At 52.8% G+C, this 23138-nt stretch overlaps 1 protein-coding gene across 2 annotated transcripts in view; it reads left to right on the forward strand.

Moving 5' to 3' along the window:
* Positions 1-23138, forward strand: part of AGAP1 (ArfGAP with GTPase domain, ankyrin repeat and PH domain 1) — a 417400-nt gene that overhangs the window by 128520 nt on the left and 265742 nt on the right. For both annotated transcript variants that reach the window (XM_015561885.1, XM_006760461.2), the window contains exons 2-4: positions 14436-14494; positions 20365-20452; positions 21142-21153. In XM_015561885.1, coding sequence (XP_015417371.1) covers positions 21144-21153 — 10 coding nt within the window. In that variant the 5' untranslated portion in view covers positions 14436-14494; positions 20365-20452; positions 21142-21143. The remainder of the gene's footprint in view (positions 1-14435; positions 14495-20364; positions 20453-21141; positions 21154-23138) is intronic.

The following is a 23138-nucleotide window of genomic DNA, read 5'->3' on the forward strand; positions in this document are numbered from 1 at the left end:
CCTCAGGGCACTGATGCCACTTTTCCTGTGGGCACCGAGGGTGATGTCTGAGTGTGATCTCAGTCTGGTTCTCTCACAGCCTCTGCCTCTTTCCTGCGTTCTCCCTGCGCCTTGACGCACAGCTGACTCCAGGTGCGTGTGCAATGCTTGGATGGTGGTGGGAGGAGAGAGCGCTCTGTTTGCGGGAGACCTCATTGCCACGCGGAGGAAGCAGGGTCTGAGTCAGTGGAGGAGGCTGAGTTTGGCTGCCACACTCAGTCTAGTGAGGCACTGGGCAAGTCACTCACCTCCCAGGCTCCTGCTGCCCTGGCGGGGCCTCAGGAAGGCGAGATGACCGTGGCAGCAGGTGCTGTGCTCCACAGCCTGGCAGTGTCTTTGCTTTTGAATGATGATGACCTGGGATGGTCTGCAAAGGACCGAAAGGTAGAAAATGTCAGATCTGTGGACACGTTCGAAGCTACACCTGCTGAGAGCTGCACACCACACCACGCCTAAAGCTGCCACAGGTGTCAGCTAACCTGGCTGTCTTTCCCCCCCTCACCGAAGGATACTTTTCCATTGATTTTTAGAGAGAGGGGAAGAGAGCAAGAAAGACAGAAACATTGAGAGAAACACATCGTTTGGTTGCCTCCTGCATGTGCCCCAACCTGGGCCCAGGCCGGGGAGGAGCCTTGCAACCCAGGTGTGTGCCCTTGACCGGAATCGAACCCAGGACCCTTTGGTCCGCAGGCCGACGCTCTATCCACTGAGTAAGTCGGTCAGGTCTATCCTGGCTTTTTGTTTTTACTCCGTCTTCCTTTATTTTCCCATGATCTTCAGTTCTTTTTATTTTAAATTCTTTTTTATTTTCCAATATCATATTAGCTTCAGGTGTTCAGCATAGTGGTTAGACATTTATGTAGTTTATGAAGGCATCCCTCCGGTAAGCCTAACACCGTGCGAGGTTACTGCACTGTTACTGACCGTGTTCCCAGTGCGGTACCTCCCGTGAGCATTCTGTAACTGCCAAAGCTACCAGTTCCTATTAAGTTGTTCACCACTGTATCTTAAAATTGCACATGGAGAGAACAGATCACCTTTTTTCTTTGGTTTAACCTCCCCCCCACCCCCCATTCATGTAACTAGAAGGGTGACTGACTTCGCATATGGATTTATTTCCGTCCTGATGGAGCCAGATATGTGTCTATTTCCAACAGTTCTCTGAGCGCCTTGTGCAGCACCGCCCTCCATCGCGGCCTGTGCTGGCCTCTGGGAGGAGTCTGTCCCTGCAGATGCCTTTGCCCGTGGGAGCAGTGACTGCTACTCACGCCCCCGCCCCCCCACTCCCGCCCCCGCCCCCGGGTGGCTTGCAGCCTTCGGAGCAGGGAGCATCCACACGCTATGTTTATCAAGTTTGTTCAGTGCAGTAGAGTGGAATAGAGGTTATTTGGAACTTTCCATGTTACCTTTAGGTATTGAGGTTTTCTAATGTATATAATGATACAAATGGGGGCATTGGACCTGTGTTGGTCTCAGGCTGCCCCTTTGACCCTTCTGTATACGAAGTACAGTCTTCCCCTTTGATCCACGGGATACAACCCCCATGGATGCCTGGAACCTCGGAGAGTACCGAACCCTGTGTGTACTGTTGTCCTAGGCATGCATACTTACGATAAAGTTTAATATGTAAACTAGTCACAGATTAACCTGGACTAGTGATAAAATAGAACAGTTATAGCACTATACTGTAATAAAGGTATGTGCCTATGGCTTCCCTCCCTTCCTCCCTTCCTCCCGTCCGCCCTCCCTCCCTGTCTCTCTCCCCCCCTCCCCTGATACAATGGATGGTAGTGTATACAGCATGGAGACGCTGGACAAAGGGATGACTCCTGAGCCCGAGTGAGATTGTATCACGATACTCAGAACACCATGCAGTTTAAAACTTACGAATTATTTAATAAATTTACTTATGAATTTTTTCCCCAAACACATTCAGACCATGGCTGACCACTGGTAACTGAAACCAGGGAAAGGGAAACCGTGGTTAAGGGGGGACGACTGTCCTGCCATGACAGGCACAAGCATTTGATCATTGAAGGCTCGTCCTAGAGCCACTGAAGGTTCATTTGTGCCAGGAGGTGACCCAGGAGAGCACCAGGCCCTGCTGGCTGCAGCGCCCCCTTGCCCAGTGAAGGGTGAGCCCAGCCTCTAACAGTGAACATTATTTCCAACACAGGAGTCTGGGTATTCGCCGTCAAACACGTTTGCACTCACAGGACAGAAACGCTCTCTGTAGGAGAGTTTTGTGGCATTTCCTTTTCTTTCAAGTCTTAAGATAGGCACTGGTTCACACAGAAGGAGACTGAGTCTCAGGTTCCAAACGGGGGGAGATCTGAGCACTAGCTTTCCTGGGTGGCACGCGCTCACCAACCCTTCACCCCCAGGGAGTTCATCCTCAGGCCGGCCGAGGAAACGTGACTGATTTGTAGTAAATGTGATACTATGATGTGTGTGTCTAGTGCCGCGTAAATCCTAGAAAGGTCATTTAGATACCGGGTTAGAAAACAGTTGATGTAAGAAACGTCCGAACCTGTAGAGCGTCTTTATGAATTTACTTGAACCAAACTGTTGACATTGCCAGGGAGCAGGATCCCCATGCTCCCTAGAGGGCAGTTCCACAGTTTCTTTTACACGTTTGGAATTAAGGGTGGAGCAAGGGAGATTACAGGAGGTGGAAGAAGGGAAGGCGGGGATTGCATTCCGTGATGTTAACAAGATGACCTGCTTTCTCGAGTGGGTACAGCTCATTTCAAAGCTGTGCTACCTACATGCACAGAAACCCCAGGCCAGGGCTTGCTTGAGGCAAAGATCAGCCTTTTACTCAAGTTATGACTCTGGGACCTCCCACCGAGACCTGCCCACTTAGTCATTGATGATCAGATCACCCCGGGAGGGGACTTCCCACAGAACCCCTTTTTTTGTCCACAAAATCTATTCAGGGGTGAGGTTCTAAACGTGGATGTATTTGATGCCTGTTAGTTGTAATTTGAGAAAACATGCAGATTAAATTATATTATACCTGGTGCCCAGTGCCTGGAACAGGTTGTTTATATGATCCGTCAGCGTTTCATGTTGTCACTCACAGGAAGTAGGGATTTACTGTGATGTTTGCAGTGACTGGAATCGCCGAGGGAAGTTCACGCTCCAGGAAGGTCGCTGCCTGTGGCAGGAGGTGGGCCTCTGCTCAGCCCAGAGGCCTGATCGGCGGGGTCTGTAGCTGTTGGGGCGCCTGTGCTCTCCGTGTCAGAGTCCTGGGTGTGCCTGTTGGAGTTTTGGGCTCCTGGGCAGATATGGGAGAGCTCTTTCCTTCAGTCTCCAGTTCTCCCTGGAGTCCATGAGGGTCCCATCAGCTCAGTCAGCTTTCTCCTTGCCAGCCCTGTGGCTGGCACACACTCCTGGCCCGTCCCCCGCCCCGGGTCCCTGCAGGCCAGGCTGCTCTCAGAAAGGTCAGATCCCACGAGCCAGGCTCTGCTCAGGCTGTCCTTGGAGCATGTCCAGTTTCTGGGAGGCGTGGAATTCTTAGCTTATGTTGAGGTTGTTGTCACACAGGTGTGTATGATGGCTCGTACCCATTAGGGCCAACATGAGGGAGCTTTGCTGCTGTTGAAATGAAATTCAGTCTGTATTTCTTTTTATTCTTTTTAAAAAAAAATATTTCTATTGATTGCAGAGAGGAAGGAAGAGGAGGAGATAGAAACATCAATGATGGGAATCATTGATCAGCTGCCTCCTGCATGCCCCCTACTGGGGATCGAGCTCACAACCGGGCCTGTGCCCTGCCTAGGAATTAAACCATAACCTCCTGGGTCAAAGGTTGATTCTAACCTCTGAGCCATGCAGGTAATGTTCCTCCAGAGGGCCTGGCAGTGAGTCACAGCCTTTTTGGGGGGAGGGAATGAGCGCTGGTGACAGACTGTGGGGGTGGGGGTGGGGCGGGGAGACAGAGGGCGTGCACAGCAGGGTGTGACCGCGGCCCTGCCACCAAACTGCTATTTGAGGCATAGACCATTGGTGCCTATTTTTAGGCTGGCTTGTTGCTGTGTCACAATAAGGCAGGAACAGCCAGGGCAGCCACACCTACCTGAGCCAGCAAGGCGGGGTGCCCGGCAGCGCTTCGCATGCGTGCATCCCGTGGTTCCAGCAGCAGCCCTGTGATGGATCGGCGCTCTCTGGAGAGATGCCTAATAGAGATGTGCGACAGGTGGAGTGGATGGAGAGCTCCAGCACTAAGCCCCAGGCTGCCTCCTCGGTCACCAGCTCCAGGGCCCTGCTGTCAGCTGGCAGGTTGCCGTCGAGGTCTCCTCAGACCTCTGCCTCCCTCCACGCTGTCATGAAGGATCCGTACCATTTCCCAGAGGGCGGTTCCTGCGGTTCAGAGCTGGGGTGTCGGTGGACTCTTCTGCATGCCTGTGCGTGTGCGGGCACCAGGTGTGCGTGGGTCAGATCTCGCCTGGGGAGACTTGGCCGGCAGGGCTGAGCTGGGCTCTCGGAGCAGGTGGGCCGTGAACTCAGTTCTGCGCCCCTGCCCGGGAGGTGGAGGTCGGCTGTTGGCTGGATGCTTTGCTTTCTGGAGTGTACTGCACATTGAAGGACATTTAGTGGCATTGGCACTGTTTATAAAAACGTTCCCTCTATTTTCCCTGGCTAATTTTGTCTGGTGGTAAATTTATCTAATGGCTGCGTGTGTTTGATGAAAATAATACTATAGTAAATGTGCGGTTGGCTGTTGCTCCTCACTGGTGTTTGTGCGCTGTTGACACAAGTCCCTTCTCCCCAGTCACCCATGGGTCCAAAGGTGCTCCTCTTATCTCTTCCTTGGAGGTGAGGGCTCTTCCTGGCTCACACTTGGGGTCATGCAGTGGCCTCGTTTTACTGATGGGAGGGCACATGTTTAAAACAAATGGCCCTGGGACTTTGGCCCCCACCCCCACCCCATCCCACCCCATCCTTTTGAAGGTGAAGGCAGCACCTGCCTTTTAAGGGCATCCCAGACACCCTGCCTCCCTCCCTCCCCGTCAGCCAGCAGGCCTGGCTCTAAAGGTTACATCGTGTCACAGGCAAAGCCCAAATCGGAGCATTTGATATTACATATTCGAAACACTTTGGCACAGGTTTTAGTTTAAAATAAAAGTGCTAACCAAGAAGCAAAACGTGTTTTATTCTTAGCCCTAGAGTAGGAGGGTGGGCGGCACGTGCCTCTACCTTAGTGGGCAGATTCGGTTGTCAGGCCTGTCGCGGGGCGCTGTGCTTGGCAGGCAGCCTTCCCTTCCGGGGAGACCCCAGTCGACTTGGAGTGGGTGCATTGATTTTGGATTTTTGTTGCTCTTGCGGGATCTTTGGGTGAAGTGGTTGTGTTTTTCCTTTGCTCCTGATTTTTTCCCTTCAGTCCAGTCCAAATAAGTGGTTGTATTTTCAGAATTCTAAATGCAGCCGTGCAAACACACTGAGTCTGGGCCTGAGGGTTTGGCATGGGTTCCGGCTGCTATTTACATGTGCCAGAGCCTTCTTGGAAGTCACTCCGGTTTCTCTCTGCCCAGGCTGTGAGCCTGGGATCTCGGAGCACTGGGAGGGGCTGTACACTAGGAAATTCTCCCTCCCTCCAGCCTCGCTCCTCAGGCCGGGCAGGGCCCAGGGGAGTCCCACTTCCAGAGGCTCCGGCTCTGCCGTGCTGAGTGCTGGGACCTCCTGCCTCCCTGCAGGGTCTGTGCATCCAGGGAGGGAAAGGTGCGCCAGTGACGGGCTCTAAGGTGGCGATGTTCGCACATTTCCGCTGCAATGAGCAAAAGTAAATCCACTGCAGCCTCAAAGTCTGTTTGCGGCCTCGATGGAAAGATCATCCTCTGAGATGGCGCCCCAGGAGGCTGTGACTGGCTTTGACCCACCTTTTGCTCCTTCCTCCCTTGGCACACAGCCACCTGAGGTCATCAGAGAACCAGGGTCATTTGTGGATGTGACCACAGGAGGGTCCGTGTCGGCAAGGACTGCACAGTGGAGCCAGGGGCGGCTCAGTTTCCTGAGCGGGGACATCCTCAGAGGCCCTGAGGGGAGAGCCGGCCTCTTGCTCTGGGGACCTGGCCTCCTGTGTGGCTCCATCCTGCTGCCCCTCCCCCACACTGCCCAGCTCACCCACTGGGCTGGGCACTGACTGAGCTTGGGGACAGTGGCTGATGAGATCCAGGAAACTCCAAGGGGAGGTGGAGATGTAAAATTTAATTTTCTAGAAACAGACGTGCCACGTATGTGAAACTGTTCAAAGAAAGGAGCACCATCCTGATGAGTCGCAGCCAGTCCCCCAGTTGCAGGACAGATGGAGTGGCCGAAATCATACCGATTTCTCCAGAGGACACCAGAGATACATAATGAGTTTGATTTTGAATATCCACCCCAGGGCTTTTGTATTCAAAGCCAGAAAACGGGGGGAGCTTCCTGGCAGGTACCACATGGAGACTGGCCCCCATGTGCCCAGTGACCGTTAAAGGTAGGTGTAGACACATCCATGGAGGTACACCACACCCCACAACCCACTCCTGAGAGATGGCCACCACTACCGGGTTAGTTGGGTATGAGTCCAGACAGCCTTCACTGCAGTTGCTTGCATGCTTGTCTAACTAGCTAGTTAATTGCCTGGTGAACAGCTGCGGGCTCTGGCGACTCGTGCCGGAACCAGCGTTTGTGCTCAGTGTGTTGTCTGTCATCTGGTGTGGGGCTTTTCCACGCACGGCCAGATTTTGTGCAGGGTGTGTATTCTGGGGGGTGGGGTCTACACCTGCAGTAGTGTCCGTTCTGTGTCTGTCTGAGCTGCTCAGGGCACAGGGTTAGGTGTGTGAGGGCAGCTTGCAGGGGAAAGAGGAGAGGCTGTAGGAAGTGAAGCAGGCCCAAGAGCGCACCTGTGTGCACAAGACGAGGGAGCATCTAGCCCAGGGGACAAAGGTGACTGGCCTGCCCCAGGAGCTGTGTGAGCAGTGAGCCAGGGGTGTTCTCAGACACCTGGTAGGTGCTATGATGCCTGCACTACCCCACCCCTCTCGGTGGATGGCAGGCTTTCGTCCCTGCCTGTGCAATTGCTGGGAATTCTTTTGAGACCAGAGGGCTATTGAGAGGTGCAGGTGTGGAGGGGGAGGGGGAAGGGATGCCAGGACTGGCAGTGAGATGGTGGGCGCTGCCCTGACCAGTAGGGAGGGAGTTTGAATGTTTGTTTTGTTTTCCAACTTCTTTTTATATAAATACTAGAGGCCTGATGCATAAAATTCGTGCAAGGGGCTCAGCCCCGCCACCATGGCTTCGTCCGAAGGTCATCTAGAAGGATGTCTGGTCTAATTAGCATATTACCCTTTTATTAATATAGATATTTTTATTGAGTTCAGAGAGGAAGGGGGAGAGAGATAGAAATATCAGTGATGAGAGAGAATCATTGATCAACTGTCTCCTGCACGCCTCCATTGGGGATCAAGCCCACAACCCGGGCATGTGCCCTGGCCAGGAATTGAAGCATGACCTCCTGGTTCATAGGTTGACGCACAGCCACTGAGCCACAGCAGCTGGGATGTTTTCCAACTTCTAATCTATTGCTTGTGACTCGTGCTATGGGTGTCAGTGACAGAGGGAGCCCCAAATCACACGGGGTGTGGAGCACACAGTGACCATGAGGCAGGCCCTCCGGCCTCTGCATTCTGCCGCCTGGGGAGGAGGGAGTGCTGGGTCCCTGTTTGTCGGTCGGCCCAGCAGACCCGCTGCTGGGACCGTGATTAGGTTTGTGGGCATTACAGCTAATGGGCAGTTTATTTGCATCCTGCAGCAGCCACAGAACAGCGAGTGGGATCGGGCCTGCTTCCTGGGCTTGCCCTCAGCCTTGTGTGTGGAGAAAGATTATTCCGCCGACTCTCAACCTGACCCTGCACTGCCCCTCCCTACGGAGAGAGAGAGCCCACCTTTTGTTGTTGTTGTTCTTAATCCTCACCTGAGGACATTTTCCATGGATTCTTTAGAGAGAGAGGAAGGGAGGACGGGAGACGGAGAGAGAGAGACATTGGTTGGTTGCCTCCCTCTGAGGGCCGGGATCCAGCCTGCAGCCTAGGTACATGCCCTTGGCCAGAATTGAATCCTGGTCCCCTCAGTCCGAGGTTTGACGCTCTGTCCACCAAGCCAAACGGCTAGGGCGCTCCCTCTTTCCTTTTTTTTTTTTTTTTAAATATATATTTTATTGATTTTTTACAGAGAGGAAGGGAGAGAGATAGAGAGTTAGAAACATTGATCAGCTGCCTCCTGCACATCTCCCACCGGGGATGTGCCCGCAACCCAGGTACATGCCCTTGACCGGAATCGAACCCGGGACCCTTCAGTCCGCAGGCCGACGCTCCATCCACCGAGCCAAACCGGTTTCGGCCCCTCTTTCCTTTTGATTGTAGTTGTCTAGTAGGTCAGGGGCTGTTCAGTTGGGAGAAGCTGGAAGCGCCCAGGCACCAGCTGGCTGCAGGTCTGCAGGGAAGGGGACTTCTGTAGCAGAGAAGATTCAGGGGCCTGAGAGCAGGGAGGGGCCATAAAGGATGGAGACAAGTAGAGCCTGGATTCTAAGCAGGCAGCCCCACCTCCATCCAGGGCAGTGGTTCTCAACCTTGGCTGCACATTAGAATCACCTGGGAATGTTTGTAAAATCCTGATTTCTGGGCCTCGTCCTCCGGAAATTCTGTTTCTTTGTTATGGGGTGAGGCCACATTAGTAACAAAGAAAAAGAATTTCAGGAGGATGAGGCCCAGAAATTAGGATTTTAAAAACATTCCCAGGTGATTCTAATGTGCAGCCAAGGTTGAGAACCACTGATCTAGGGGGTGTAGGTTAGTAACAGTTGTGTATGAAAGGGGCCACATGCTGACCTGACAAGCTCTAGATTTTATGTAACCCACCTACATCCCCTCCTTTGATTGCAATGTATGAATACAGATGTAACCCGCCGTTCTCTGGAGCATTATCTCAATTCGTTGAGGTTCTGGTTCCTGGCATATGTTGACAGTTTGGCTCAAATAAACTCACAAAAATTCTTTACAGGTTTTGATGGTTTTTATGTTAACACAGTGTTTCCTGTCATTATTCCTCATGAAGCACCTTCCGGAGAAGTTGACACATTGGCACCCACCCAGCCCTGTGACTCCCAGATGGAGTGATGGGCCAGTGATGGTGAGGGCACAGAGCCCTCTGGGCCTTCTGCCCCCACTATGAGTGATCCTGGGCCCGAGGGCCACCCTGCCCCCGCACCCCTGCCAACCTCTCCATCGGGCAATGTGGCCGACATTCAGGGCTGTGGGAAAGGGTTAATCCTGATGACTTGTTCTGCTGGATTCATTGTCCTCTCCTATCCTGCCATCTCATTATCAACAGCAATTGCACTGTGAATTAAAAACAGTACTGACTGTTTGCAATCCTTATGGAGCTAATACTGTCTGTCGGATGCAATTATATCCATCACAGGACTGACAGGAGGTCAGCGTGTGACCGAAGAGCCAAGTTTCTCTCCTGTTTTCATCAGTGTGTATTGGAACCAGGAGAATTTTTCTGGCTTATTTCAGCTTTGGCTTAACTTTCACAATAAGGTGGCTGCCTCCGCCAGCACCTGAGCTGCACTGTGGCGGTTACGTTTTACTGTTGCGTGTCCACTGAGCCCAGAAGGAAAAACAGTGCCCACTGTCCCATCTCACAGCGACGGCTTCGAATCTAACCTGCCGATTTGTTCTCTCTGGCAATTTCAGACTCGTACCTTTTCCTAAAATATCCTCACTTCAACATTTTTACTTTCAAAGTCTGCACTTTCATTTCAGGTATTACAGTGTTTTAAAGAACCTTAAAGTCCTGGGCCGCGGTCTGTACGAGGCATCTCTTTATTTGAAGGAGGAAAGGAACGTTTTCTTCCTCTCCATGCTCATTCCCCAATCCTCTACCCTCTACTTTCCTTATCCTCAGACACAAATCTTTTTTTTTTTTAAATTTACCTTTATAGTTGAAAGTATTACAGATATTTTCCTTTGTGGTCCCCCCACACCCCCATTGACTTCCTCCACCCCGCCCCCGCCCCTCCCAGGCCTTCACCACACTAGTGTCTGTGTCCCTGGGCTATGCCTGTAAGTTCCCTGGTTAATCTCTCCCCACCCCAGATAGGACTCTTTTAAGCCTTTACTTACACACCTGGCACCACAGTGGTGTCGGAGCGTTCTGGAAACAGGCTTGTTATGAAGCGTTTAGCATTCAGGAACACTGGGAGGACAATGTAGGGTAAAGGGGGTACCGATCCTCTGAGAAGTTAAAAGCTTGCAGATGGATCCCCAGAGCGCCTCCTGGCTGGCGACATTTCCCTTGGGGGCTCCTCTGGAGACAAGAGAAAGGATCCGGGCAGACACTGGTCGGGTTGGGAAGGACTCTGAGCCGCATCAGGCCCCCGGAAATACGCTTGGGGCTCTCAGCCAGGGCATGGCTCGTCTGCGGCAGTGATTTGGGGGTGTCTTGGTGGCCTGGTGCACGTCACCCTGTCCTCGGGGGGCCTTATGAAATGGCGGGGAGGGAGGTGGTTATCAGGGAATGTGGGGGTGGGAAACTGTCTTGTTTGTGGATCTCTGATCCCACTGAACGTCCGGGGAAGCCTGAAACAATCTGGTCTCCCAGGGCTGTGTGCATTATTCCATTTTCAAGGATTCGAGGGTTTTCAAGTTAGAAATTAAATCATACCGTGGAAAACAGTGCCGCGGGCATCTGCTGAGCCCTGCGTTGGACAGTCACCGAGTGTCGTGCATGAACCAGTGTGCAGGGTGTCACCAGCTCTTTCCTGCTGCCTTCAAATGGACTTTATATCATTACGGACCTGCACTTCCTCCCTCCATACAGACACGCCCCGGGGCCGCTGTGGGAGGCACGGTCCACAGGTCCTGTTTCCTGTGGATGGGCTTAGTTTTCCCATCATGGTTCTCATTTATATTTTGGGTTTACGAGTGCTTTAAACTAAAAATAAACGCTCCTTCACTTTTCTGTTGCTAAAAAGAATTTTTTAAAAATCCTTGTGAAATGTAGGGTTTCACATAAACGCCTCAGTCCCCGAGATAACATGTTGTTTTTAAAATTTCACCTGCAATTTCAGGTTCTCTTTTTGACACTGGTGTGTAATTTCCTGGGGTTTGTCTAGAACCTGTATTTGTGGTCACTGGAACCCAATGGATGGAGTGGGAGGGGAGCCAGTGAAGTTGCTCCTGCCGTGGCCACACGCTCAGCTCTGGTTGGTAACTTGGAAGGAGAGATGAGAGTCCATAGCTCTGCTGGGAGGCGGGCTCATTCCATCTACAGTGTGCTAGTGTCTAGGAACTAGGTGATTTAAAAATATATATCTTTTTATTGATTTCAAAGAGAGGGGGGGACAGAGAGATAGAAACATCAATGATGAGAGAGGTTCACTTATCAGCTGCCTTCTGCACACCCCACACTGGGGATCAAGCCTGCAACCCAGGCATGTGCCCTGACCAAGAATTGAACCGTGACCTGCTGGTTCATAGGTCGATGCTCACAACACCGGGCGGAATTGGTGATTAGTCCGTGATCCCTGGTGGCAACGAGGAGCTAATTAAGCAGTTGGGGTTTGGGATGTGTCTCCCCTCATGTGCTTCTGTTCTTTGACCCAAGGAGGTTTCACAAACAGACATTGCTGGCTTTCAAATCGGGGGGCATATTTTGTGTGCAGTTTAATGACGGCCTAACATTTCCTGGCTAAATTTGCGGTTCTGCACAACAAACATTTTGGAAAGCAGACCTAGAGCTGAGCCCCTCAGTTAGTGTTATTAGCAAGCAGAGGATGAGGGGACTCTGTAGTCTGGTTGGATTGTAGAAAAAATCTGGGATGGGAGATGCAACTTTCCCGGGGAGTTGATGTGAAAATAAACAACGGGGTGGCCTTGTTTGCGGTTGTCTTTCCCTCGCTTCGCCGGCAGCTCGCGCCGCAGATGGGCAAGGCCTGCCCTCTCATCTGTCAGTGTCAGTGGGTAATTGCATTCCTTGGGGTCCAGTCTTGTCCTTGTCATCGGGAGGTGGCGGGGGCCGGGGGTCAGAGGTGGCCCTGGAAGGGGAGGCTGGGAAAAAGCAGCTGTGTGTTTAGAGATGAGCTTTTATCTGAAATCAGCCTTGAATCCTTTGTAGCTGCATCTTTCGAAAAAATAGGGAGAGACTTGGGGACGTCTGCAGGCCAGCACCTAAGCCGCTTTCCTGAGACCCATCGAGGGTCCAGTCTGCATGTCCTCTAGGGAGGGTCCCGTTTGTTCAGAGACTGACTGTGCTGTGATTCAGGGGTGCACCGAGGGACCCCCTAGCCCGCCAGGGGTGGGGCCCGCAGGGCGGGGCAGCTTCAGAACCTGACTCCTGTGGCTGACATGTGGACAGTGGCTCCCAGCCCCTCTCCCCGGAGGCTGCCTTGCCCATGCCCTGCCGTCCGCAGACCCAGCATGGAGGCCGGCCCTGGTCCTGGGCAACCGGTAGCTGGTTGGCGCAGGTGCAGGGGTGTCTTGGCCTCCACACACGTCTGAGGCTGTAAGTGAGGGGGACACAGATGGCAGCAAATGGGGAGGCGTGCTGGTTGTGGTAAACATAATCTTGGTGGTGTGTGTCGTGACGGAAAGTGTTTTCAGTGTAATCAGCGATGTTCGCTAGTAAGGAGGATGTTGGTTACCATTTGCCAGGCACCGGCCGGTCTGGCCTCTGCTGGCACCATGTTCATCCACTTGCAGGTGATGTCTTATCGGTGGCACTTCAGGGTGGTGCCCGGAGGCCGAAGAGTGGTGGCCAGGTGCACAGCTTCCCGTGCACCCGTGTGTCGCCCCAGCGTGTTCGCCTCAAGGGGGCAGGAGCGGCCCTCATTTTCACTTTCAAGAACATCTTGCCTTTAGAGCTGCAGGGGCACCTCTGCCCACCTGCCCTGCCAGCTGGCCCTGCATGCGGTTCCCCGAGAGCCCAGCACGTGATACTGAGCACTCATCTCCACTCCTTTCAGCCAGGATTGCAAGTTAATTGGGTGTCTTGCATCTTCTCCAGCTGCTTGGCCTCCCGGCGCCTCCCGACCCACTGGCCATCCTTCCCTCCTTCCACCTGAGCGCCGGCCGCCCTCCCCTCCGCCTTTGCAGGGCCAGGTGTCGGCTCTGTGGCATGGCCGCCCACCCGCTTTCGTGTCCCCATGGATTGTGTTCGCCGTGCTCCCTCTGAGTGCGCTTCCTGTCCTTCCTCGCAGACCCCAGCGGGTCGCGCGGCTCTGCCATTGGCTCCACGCCGCATCCCTTTCTTTGGAAAGCTCACCCATCTCTCCGAAACTGGGACACGGGCATTTTGTGAGCCAGAGTGATGAGATTTCTGAATTTGTGGGAAATACGCAGAAAGCGAGTCCCCTTTGGAAGGAGAGGGCCAGAGCTGCGGCCGGCTCTGCTCCTCGCCCACAGAGTGTGGGGGTGCCATGGCTCTCACTGAGGAGCAGTGGCTCCTGTGGGCGTGGGAGATCAGGTCATAGGGGTCATCTGTGCTGCATGGGCCTCCCTGGACCTGTGCAGGGGCGAGAGGCAGAGAAGGCTGGCACAGGAGGCCCCCCGAGGATGCGAAGGGTATGGCTGTGCTGAGGGCCCACGGTGGCTGGGGACTCGTCTTTCTGACATCCTCAGGGGTATTCCTGAGAAAGGGGACTTCAGCAGAGAGTCTTCTACTCTGTGAAGTGTTACATTGTTAACATCCAGTCATCATCCTCTGTGCAGTGGCTCTCAACCTTCTGGCCCTTTAAATACAGTTCCTCATGTTGTGACCCAACCATAAAATTATTTTCGTTGCTACTTCATAACTGTGATGTTGCTACTGTTACGAATCTTAATGTAAATATCTGATATGCAGGATGGTCTTAGGCAACCGACCCCTGTGAAAGGGTTGTTCCACCTCCAAAGGGATCGCGACCCACAGGTTGAGATCCGCTGCTCTATAGCATGGTTTTGGGATTTCAGACAAGGGACTTTGAGTAAAAAACCAAAGGGCCCGAAAGTTGGCTGACTGGCTACAGGATCTGTTCTGGGCAGCCAGGTACCTCCTGGGTCTCCACCCCTGTGAATGCGCACAGCCAGGGCATCCTGGATGCGGGGGGGCCTGTGGGCTGGGCAGGAGCCTGTGAGGTGAGGAAAGTGGAAGCCACAGAGCCCTGGAGTCATGGGCAGAGTGGGTTTAGGGGGGCAGAGCGCAGACTTGGAATCGGAGCTGCCGTGTGGGCTCGGCAGGTCACAGTCCTGTGCGGAGGTCCATCAGGAGCTCTGTCTGCCTGGGCGTGTCCTGGTCTGAAACCTGGCGCATCGGGCGTTCTGACCTTGCATTCAGTGTCCTGTGCCTCACTCTGTCACCCTCCTGTTTTGCAGATGCCTTTGTGAACAGCCAGGAATGGACGTTGAGTCGATCTGTCCCGGAGCTCAAAGTGGTGAGTGCGTCCCGGGCCTTGGCAGTGGTCTGTGCTCACCTGCAGGAGGGGGCTCCGCGGCAGGCGGTGACCTGGTCACACCCAGGCCTGCATCCCTGGGGCCCGCTTGTCCCTGGGGCCCAGAGCGGAGCTTGCCTCTGGGTGTGTCCCTAGAAGGGCCAGGTGTAGCTGGCAGTTTGGGGCTTGAGACCTGAGTGCCTGTGAAGCCGAGATGAACAAACAGCCAGAGCAGCCTGGGTGCACAGGCAGGGTCCCTCCATCATCTGCTCTTGTTTGTGTGTTTATGTGTGTGTGTTTCTCTACACACACACACACACACACACACACACACACACACACACACACACACATGGGTTTATTTATCCTTTGTTGGATGTCATGGAAAATTTCTAGAACGATTCATGAAGTTTTGGGATTCATCATTTAAAAAATGTGATTGTTACTACTACATTACAAAGTAGTGGCATAAAATTAAAAGAAGAATTTTGTTTTTGGTACAAACTCTATTATTTCAGTGACATTAGTTAAAGCGTACAATTGGCTTATGAAACATGACCTGGGTCTCTTGCAGCCACACCTTTGAGCCAGAGCCGCCTGCCCACTTCCATTTAGGGTGAAGGAAGGGACAGACTTTATCTTGAAGTGTGATGTTCTTTGTTATGAAATAACTGGCTTTGGGGGATATACCTGTGTGTATGTATAGTTATATGTATATATGTTTGTATATATGTGTGTGTATATGCATATTTATGTGTGTATAAGTGTACCCACTTAGGTATGTATTTATATGTATGGTGTGTGTGTATGTGTATGTATGTGTGCACATATGTTCCTATATTGCCTTGGTCGATGTGGCTCAGAGGCTAGAGTGTTGGCCTGCCCACCGGAGGGTCACAGGTTTGATTCCAGTCAAGGGCATATAGCTGGGTTGCAGATTTGATCCCCAGCCCCAGTCAGGGCATGTGAGGGAGGCAATCTATCCATGTGTCTCTCTCATATCGATGTTTCTCTCTCTTCCTCCCTGCCACTCGCTCTAAAAATCAATGGGAAAAAATATCCTCAGGTAATGATTAACAAAATATATGTGGGTGTATGTACATGCATGTGCATGTGCACGTATGCATATATATGTATGTATGTATACAGGGTGTCCCAAAAATGTATGCACACTTCAAATAATTATAAAGGCAGTAGTTATTAAAATACATTTAATTTCAAAGTGTAATGGAAATTAGTTATTCAAGCGTGAATACATTTTTTGGGACACCCTGTATATGTGTATTTATGTGTGTGTTTATGTGCATGGCATGTGTATGTATGTACATGTGTGTATGCATATGTCTTTGTGTATTCATGGTCGTACATGTGCATGCGTGTATGTGTATATGTATATGTGTATGCATGTCCGTCTGTCCGTGTGTGTGTGTGTGTGTGTGTGTGTACACACATATATATACACCTCTGCAGTGATGGGCTCTGACCATAACGTGGGAGCATATAAGCTCTCCCACTCAGCACACACTGATGAAGCCTGCCTCAGTTCTCCCGGGTCCCCATTTGTTAGTAGCTGCAGGCTGTCTGCCCAGTGACCCCAAAGCTCTTGGACACCTTCCACTGGTTGGACATTCAGAGGGGCAGGACCCTTGGGTTTCTCACTTCTGAGATGAGATTGCGCAACACGGGACACCCGGATTGTGAAGAGAGTGTATATGACTTTGAATATGACTTTCATCTGGAAAAGCAAGGAGGACGTGTGGGAGGGCACCTGAAATTGGGAGGCAGGGTCACCATGTCCCCCGTCCCGCTGCCCTCGCTGTGTGTCAGCCCGGCCATCGCCTTGCCTCGCTCTCCCACCAGAGCTTGGCCTTCTCGGGGACACCTGCCAGCGGGTTTCTTCCCTTGCGGGAGACAGAGGGTCTGTGAGTCATGCCTGTTTTGGAAGCACGGGTTCCACGGGACTGACCTGGGAACAGCCACTCCTTCTGCCTCTGTTCTGAGACCCCCCGGACCTGGCACAGTCAGGAAACACCTGTCAGTCGAATGCCACACAGTTGGCATCATGGTCACAGGAGCTTTTCAGAAGGTTGGCCAGTTTCCCGTACACCCTCAGGAAACCACATGCTGTGTCGGTCCTGCCATGGGAGTGAGACTCGGGGATGGGGTCTCCATGACAATGTGACTGCACTGTAAAGCCCTTCCTCTGTGCAGGCGTTTTTAGTGCTTCCTATACCATCTCATTTAACCCTGACCACCCCCATCCCACAGGTGGGGAGACTGAGGCTCGAAGGAGCCAGTTAGTAAGGGCGGAGCTGAGGTGTGAGCTGGGGACACATTCTGTCCTCACTTCCAGGGCGGCTGCGCCTGGCCCCTGGCCCCATGTGACTGTGGAGCACTTGAAGTGTGGCTCGTGCAGCTGAGGGGCTGAGTTTAAAATTTTATTTGTCTAAATTGGAATAATTACAGACTGACTGTACTCGCCGAGTGTCAGACCCTCTGCCGAAGCCCCGGTTTTGAGAGTTAAAGGTGTCAGGGTTCTGCCAGCCCACAGTAAGGCTGCTTCTAGCACAGATGTGTTTTCTGCCAGTTGATCAGCGCGCAAACATCTGCAATCAATGGCCAGGGGTGCAGGAGGTGTGGCTTCAAGGGGAGCATGGACTCCTGTTCTCCACAAGTAACTACCTGAAGGTTTGTTTGAGTTCTCTGAAGGCTTGACTCCATCCTGGATAAGGAATGTGAGTGGTTCTGCAGGTCCTTAGGGGAGGTTCTTTCCCTCCTGCCCCTGAACCCTGTGGAAGGCTGGCTCTGCTCCGGGCTGGTGCCCCCTGGTGGAGGCCGCAGGCAGTTCGTCCTCTTAGGCCTCTTGGGCAGATCCTTTCTGTGCTAAGGAGTTGCAGCATCTACAGAAAATGCTCCATTGTTAGGAGGCAGCCTCTGTGTATCCACAGGGCTGCAATTGTCTCCTGCCTAGTCCAGCACCACACGACAGGTGGCCCCTTAGGTCAGCGCCTTCGGGACCCCTGACTCTGTTTCACAAACAGAATTAAATGACATAATAGCCAGCCTCAGATGGACTCTTTATGTAACATTTTGCAATCAATCTTCTGGAATCTGTCAGAGAAAACAGCTCAGTGTTTGCTCTGTTTTCAAGAGTGGTAGTGCCATGCTGTGTCCTGAGGTTGTGTTAGGGTTAGAGGATCAGTGACAGTTGCACCCGTGGGTCACTGCATGCCAGGCGCAGGCTTGTGCTCTTGTCCGGGCAGAAAGAGTGAAGCCAGCGTAGCTGTCTTGCCTGTAGAGGGGCATGTTCACCAGCCTCTAGTCACGTCTGACCTCCGTGTTTTCGTTGAATTCCCAACTGGGAGTTTTACTAAGAGCCTAGATTTCCTTTTCAGCAAACCACATGGTTAGCAGGTGAGGGGTGGAGTTTGAGAGGCAGGGAGGTCAGTGCGGGGAGAGACGGCGCTCTCGTTCCTCGTGAACTGGCGATGTGGAGTGCGGCTCCCTGAGGGTTTGTGGCCCTGCCCCAGGACGAAGGACCGGGGGTGACCACCCCGGCCACCTCACGCCGGCAGGTCTGTCATTGCCAGGACACTGTCCCGTGCTGCCTTGTCCCCCCACGGAGCCTGCAGGCCCAGGCTGGCTGCCTGTGTTCTCTCCTGTTGTACTTGCAGCGGCTCCCGGGCCAGTGCAGCTCTGCAGCGGAACGAGCATTGTCCTTCGCTCTTCTTTTCCTCCCCACAGCCGGCTGCTGGTTTCTGCCAGTGTTTCAGGTTAGAATAATGCCCGGGGTGGCGATTGTACGTCTATGAGCTGGCCATTCACACCACTGACACCTTCCCACGCCCCCAGGACTGACTGGTTTGTTCCTCCTGATGGGTCAGCCAGTTCTTGGCATGTCGTGGGCACGTAGGAAAGAAGGGCTGTTGCCACGCACAGAAGGCACCGGGTTACACGGTGTTTGACTCTGAGCGTTTTCCTCCTTGGGAAAGAGGCACTCTAATCTTAATTAAAAATTTAATTCTGTGGCACGCTGTTTTGGATTTTCTCAGCATGAAGCTGACAAACAGCAGGTGCCCTTGAGCAAAAGAATAATTAATAGGTAGAAATTCTCGGATATTAGAGGCCTCAGGTGAAAGGAAGACATCAGAAACCAGGAAGGAGACAGCTTTATTTAGGATCTTCTGCGAAGTCTGGCTTTCAGCCACAGCAAAAGAGCAGCTCATGTGTACTCACTAGTGTGGGTCTCTCATTCACTCATTCATTCATTCATTCATTCACTCATTCAACCAGTGTTGCTGGGAGGCAGAGAACCAGGACAAAGGAGACACGGGCCTGCCCTTAGGGAGTTGTCAGTCCCGGGGAGTCAGACCTCATACTGATGCTGGGAAAATAAAGAGGGGGGTCCACGGAGCATGTGAGGAGGCACCACAGTGCGTGGAGAAGCCCTGCTCCTTGAGGCTGTGGCTTTAGGAAGGCTTTCCGGAGGAGGTGACATCGGCACTGCTTGCTGACCAGAGCAGCAGGAGGCTTTCGGGCATTGGCGGATGTGGGAAGGTCTGGGTGTCTGGGGGTGCAGTTTGGGAGCTGGGGAAGGTGAGAAACTAAAGGGCTGTACCTGGGGAGCACAGGATGGGTAATAGGATACAGAAAGGTCAGATTTTAACTTATTTTTCAGTTTCATGCCAAGTGTGTTTTCTCCTGTGTTTGTTCTTCTAGTTATTGGCTTCATCATCCGTTTATCCAACCAGCCATTCTCTTTTCCTTCCAGCTGTCCTTCCTTCCTTCCATCCACCCATCCGTCCACCCATTCAGCTGTCCTACCCTCCCACCCTTGGCATGTCGTGTCCCTCCATCCATCTCTCTATCCCTTTCTTCCTCCCTCCATCCCTCTCTTCATCCATCCTCCATCCATCCCATATTTACCAGGCACTTTGTTGGGGCCAGAAACTGGTAAGTGTAAGGATGTGGAGTTGGTGTCCTTGCCAGTACCCAGAGACATAGTTCTTGGTCTTTGGGGATCTCAGTGTAGGAGGGACCTAGCCACGAACATCCCCAGCAGTCACAGTGTGCAGAGGAGGAGCAGGAAGACCATCCCAAACTGGTCAGGTGGAGAAGGGCGGGAGGGCCACAGACCTGCTGCTGGCCTGTGTGTCTGCAGGCAGGGTGTGCAAGCTTTCAGAGGGAGACTGTTTGCTGCTGCTCCTGGAGCGTGGGCTCTGGCCTGCAGGCAGTGGGCAGGTGGGTCCCAGGCTTGTGAAATGAGTAACACCCGTGCTGCAGCCGCACCCGTGTTCCAGAGAAGCAGGCTTGCCCTTGTCTTCTGCCTGGTACCAGCCTTGTCCGTCCATCTCCCACCCCCGCCCCCACATTGTCATTAACCCATGTGGCTCATTTGGACCCAGCTCCAAACTCCAACCCCCAAATCGGGTGCAGGTAACCATGCACTTCCTTGGTGATGGAACGCACCAGAATGTCCTCCTTATCCCCGTATGCTCTGCACACCACAATGGCCCACAGCGTTCCTCGCTCAGTGTTTCTTGCTCAGACTCAGAGGGTTCACAGTTCACGACGCCCTGACTCACACCCTGGTGGACCCACCGCGCGTGGTGTTTAGGAGAGCGTCTCAGCCGCAGGTGTGGGGTGGTGTCCACGCTCTTACGGCTGGCAAGGAGGTGAGAAGGGGGATGCTGACGAGGGAGCCCAGTCCCTCTCCTCCAGCAGGAAGGTCCCTGAGCCCATTTCTGCCCTTCCAGCCAGTGCCCGGTTGTGATCATGTGTAGACGCACTGCATGTTTTAACTTCCTCCACTTGTAGATTGCTGAACTGACCGACGCCCTGGTCCTTAATGATCGTCCGTTGCTTTGTTTCAGGGAATCGTGGGCAATCTGGCCAGTGGCAAGTCGGCCCTGGTGCACCGCTACCTGACCGGCACCTACGTCCAGGAAGAGTCTCCCGAAGGTACGCGGCCTGGCAGGCAGCTCACGCTTAGGAGAGCTTAGCTTTTACATTTCCTGTAGTGTATCCTAAATCATTACTTCCATGTATCACATGCCAAGAAAGTAATAGCGCACCAAGCAGTAGAAATCCTTAGGTAGATTGTTTCTTCTCCAGTATTGGTCACTGACTGATCGTATTCTCTGTGGCATTCGGAGCAAGAGTAGAACCATGAAATACTCTTGAACTGTTTTCTTCCCAGTAGTCCTGACCTTTCCAAATGTCAGTCCAGTCTTACTCTCTTAAACACTGCTTGGCCGTTTCTCCGGCCGGGATGTTGAGTTTATCCATACTGTGTACGTCCTGTGACGTAGTCGTAGATATGAGACGTTCAGATGCCTACCACCACCTGCTGGAGTATGTTCCCGTTCCCCCTTTATAGAGTGTGTAAACATGTAATGGTCATTTTGCATGAGAATAAGATGTTTTATTCGCCATTAGGCCTTTCCCTCTCCAGATAACATATCCATATTTCCTGCTGTAAATAAAATGCCGATAGGAACCCAGCAGCCCCTGTGTCCCTAATCCAGGCCTAGTTCACAGGCAGTTTTTCTAAATTATATTTTCTCTCCGTATAACCTTGTAAAATCCAACTCTGAGACACTGAATTTCTGGTTCCTTCTTTTTCTTACTGGCTGTTCCATTCTTTGCAGATATGGATGCAGGTAACTATGCCCTTTCTTCATGGTAGCGCTTGTCTTGTTTGGAGAGAGGAGAGGCGGCTGTGTCCTGTAGCGTTCCCTCCCCTCCTCGTCCTGTGCTCCATCCTGTTGCCTTTGATTTTGCCTTTTCTTTAAGTTGAACATTTCACCCTGTTGTGTCCTTTAGATGTGTTTTTAGCAGTAGTCTAGCTTCCTATGTTTCCTGTAACACCTGTTCAGTGTCTAACTCCTGTCCTGGGGCCTGTGGAACCTTCGGATAGTGTGGAGGGATGGGTCCTGTGGCCATCTTTGCTTGGGGCTCGGCCATTAATTTGCGGAACTTTATAAACACATAAAAGCCTTGTGGTGGTCTCCGTGGAGAGGCCGACTTTCTGCGTGACCCAGACTGAGAGGATGATTTAGAAAGACCGGAGGTGAACTCGAAGGCTTGAAGGTGGGAATCCGTGCGCAGACACATGGCCCCTGGTGGAAAGTGTGTGCAGATGCATGGTTTAGAGAGGCGAGGGAGGCGAGAGCTTAGGGAGGCTTTCTCACTCCTGGGGTCTGCACCTGGTTGGGCTGCTGTATTTGTTCCTTTGTGTCTGTGTGTGGCTTTGATTTTCCTAGACTGAGGTTTGCTGGTTCCTCAGGTGTAGCTACTGTATAGGTTGATGACCTCAGCCGCTCAGTGTCTGGGTGACCTGATAGCAGGTGTAATGATCACCTCTCCAGGTAAAGCTGCCTGCACCACCCACCACACCCCTCAGGCACTCCAATGCGAGCCCTGCCCCTGGGGATGCTCTGGCTGCTCTCATTGGGCTCGGTGTCTGCCTGGCTGGTGCCGTGGCTGGTACCGGAGTCTCCGGCCCTCTCACTCAGGGACGCCTCTCCCTCCCCCTGTGTTGTCTTTGCTGTGGCTGCGTTCTTGTCCCTTTGCACGGTCACAGTTTGTTTTGTCACATTTGGGCCTGACTGTGCTGTCTTTGCAACTGGCCTTGTATTTTTATTAGCATGAAGGCATTTCTCTTCAATGTTCATTTATTAAAAGTAAAAATCGTTCCAAAATTTATGACCCCTAATAGCCCAGATTCTTTGGTTTTTCAAGTAACATGTTTTACTCTACTGGATTTCCTGGGATCGCATACAGTTTCCTAAACATGATTTTCAAGGGTAGAGCTGCGTGCGTTTGTACATGAAAGGAAAAAAAAATCCCCTCAGGCCCATGCCCGAGGCTCCTGCGTCAGGAGGAGGACAGTCCACGGTCTTCTCCCTGCACCTCAGGAGCTCACCCAGGCACCTCTCACTGATTGACCCCAGGTCAAGGGTGTGGGGGTGCTGGGAGCTGGGAGCAGCACCCACCCAGGTGCACCCAGTGGACGTGCATCAGGGCCTCTGGGTGCTGTCTTGTGCTGGAAGCCCCTTAGCCCCTGAACCCCTGTTTCTCAGAGCCTGGCCACCGGCGCCTGCCTGAACCAGGCAGGTGGCCGTGTCTACGCAGACCATGAAACTGACTCCCACATCCCGTCCATGTGCCCCCAGCGGGTCTCCACTGGCAGCAGGAAGGGACCATGGTTGTCTGAGAAAGAAAACGACAGAAAAGCCTTGATTCTCCCTGTCTTACCATGGAAGCTCCTCCTCACAGCCGGGAGCCTGTGACTGCAAAGTGGTTGCCATTCTTGTTGAGGGCATTCCCGTCGCTCAGAGCCCGTGCGTGCTTTACCGGGAAGCTGCGTGCGGAATGTTCTGGAGTTGGATTGGACGTGTCTCTGCACAGGTTTATGGAGAGCATGGAAGCCGTGGCATCCCCCCCCGGGGGTGCAGGAGCTAGAAGCCGATTATGGCTCAGCCCCAGCTGTGAGTCGTAAGTCGTCAGGTCTGCCTGTGGAGACCAAGGGTCAGGTTAGCCACCGCTGATGGTGGTGTTGCGGGCACTAGGCCAAGGGGGTTGGGCTTTGAGCTGGGAGACCTTTCCATTTCCTGGTGTTTTAACTACCTTCTGACGTATGCTC

Source organism: Myotis davidii, unplaced genomic scaffold (assembly GCF_000327345.1).
Source record: "Myotis davidii unplaced genomic scaffold, ASM32734v1 scaffold370, whole genome shotgun sequence".
NCBI classification, from domain to species: Eukaryota; Metazoa; Chordata; class Mammalia; order Chiroptera; family Vespertilionidae; genus Myotis; species Myotis davidii.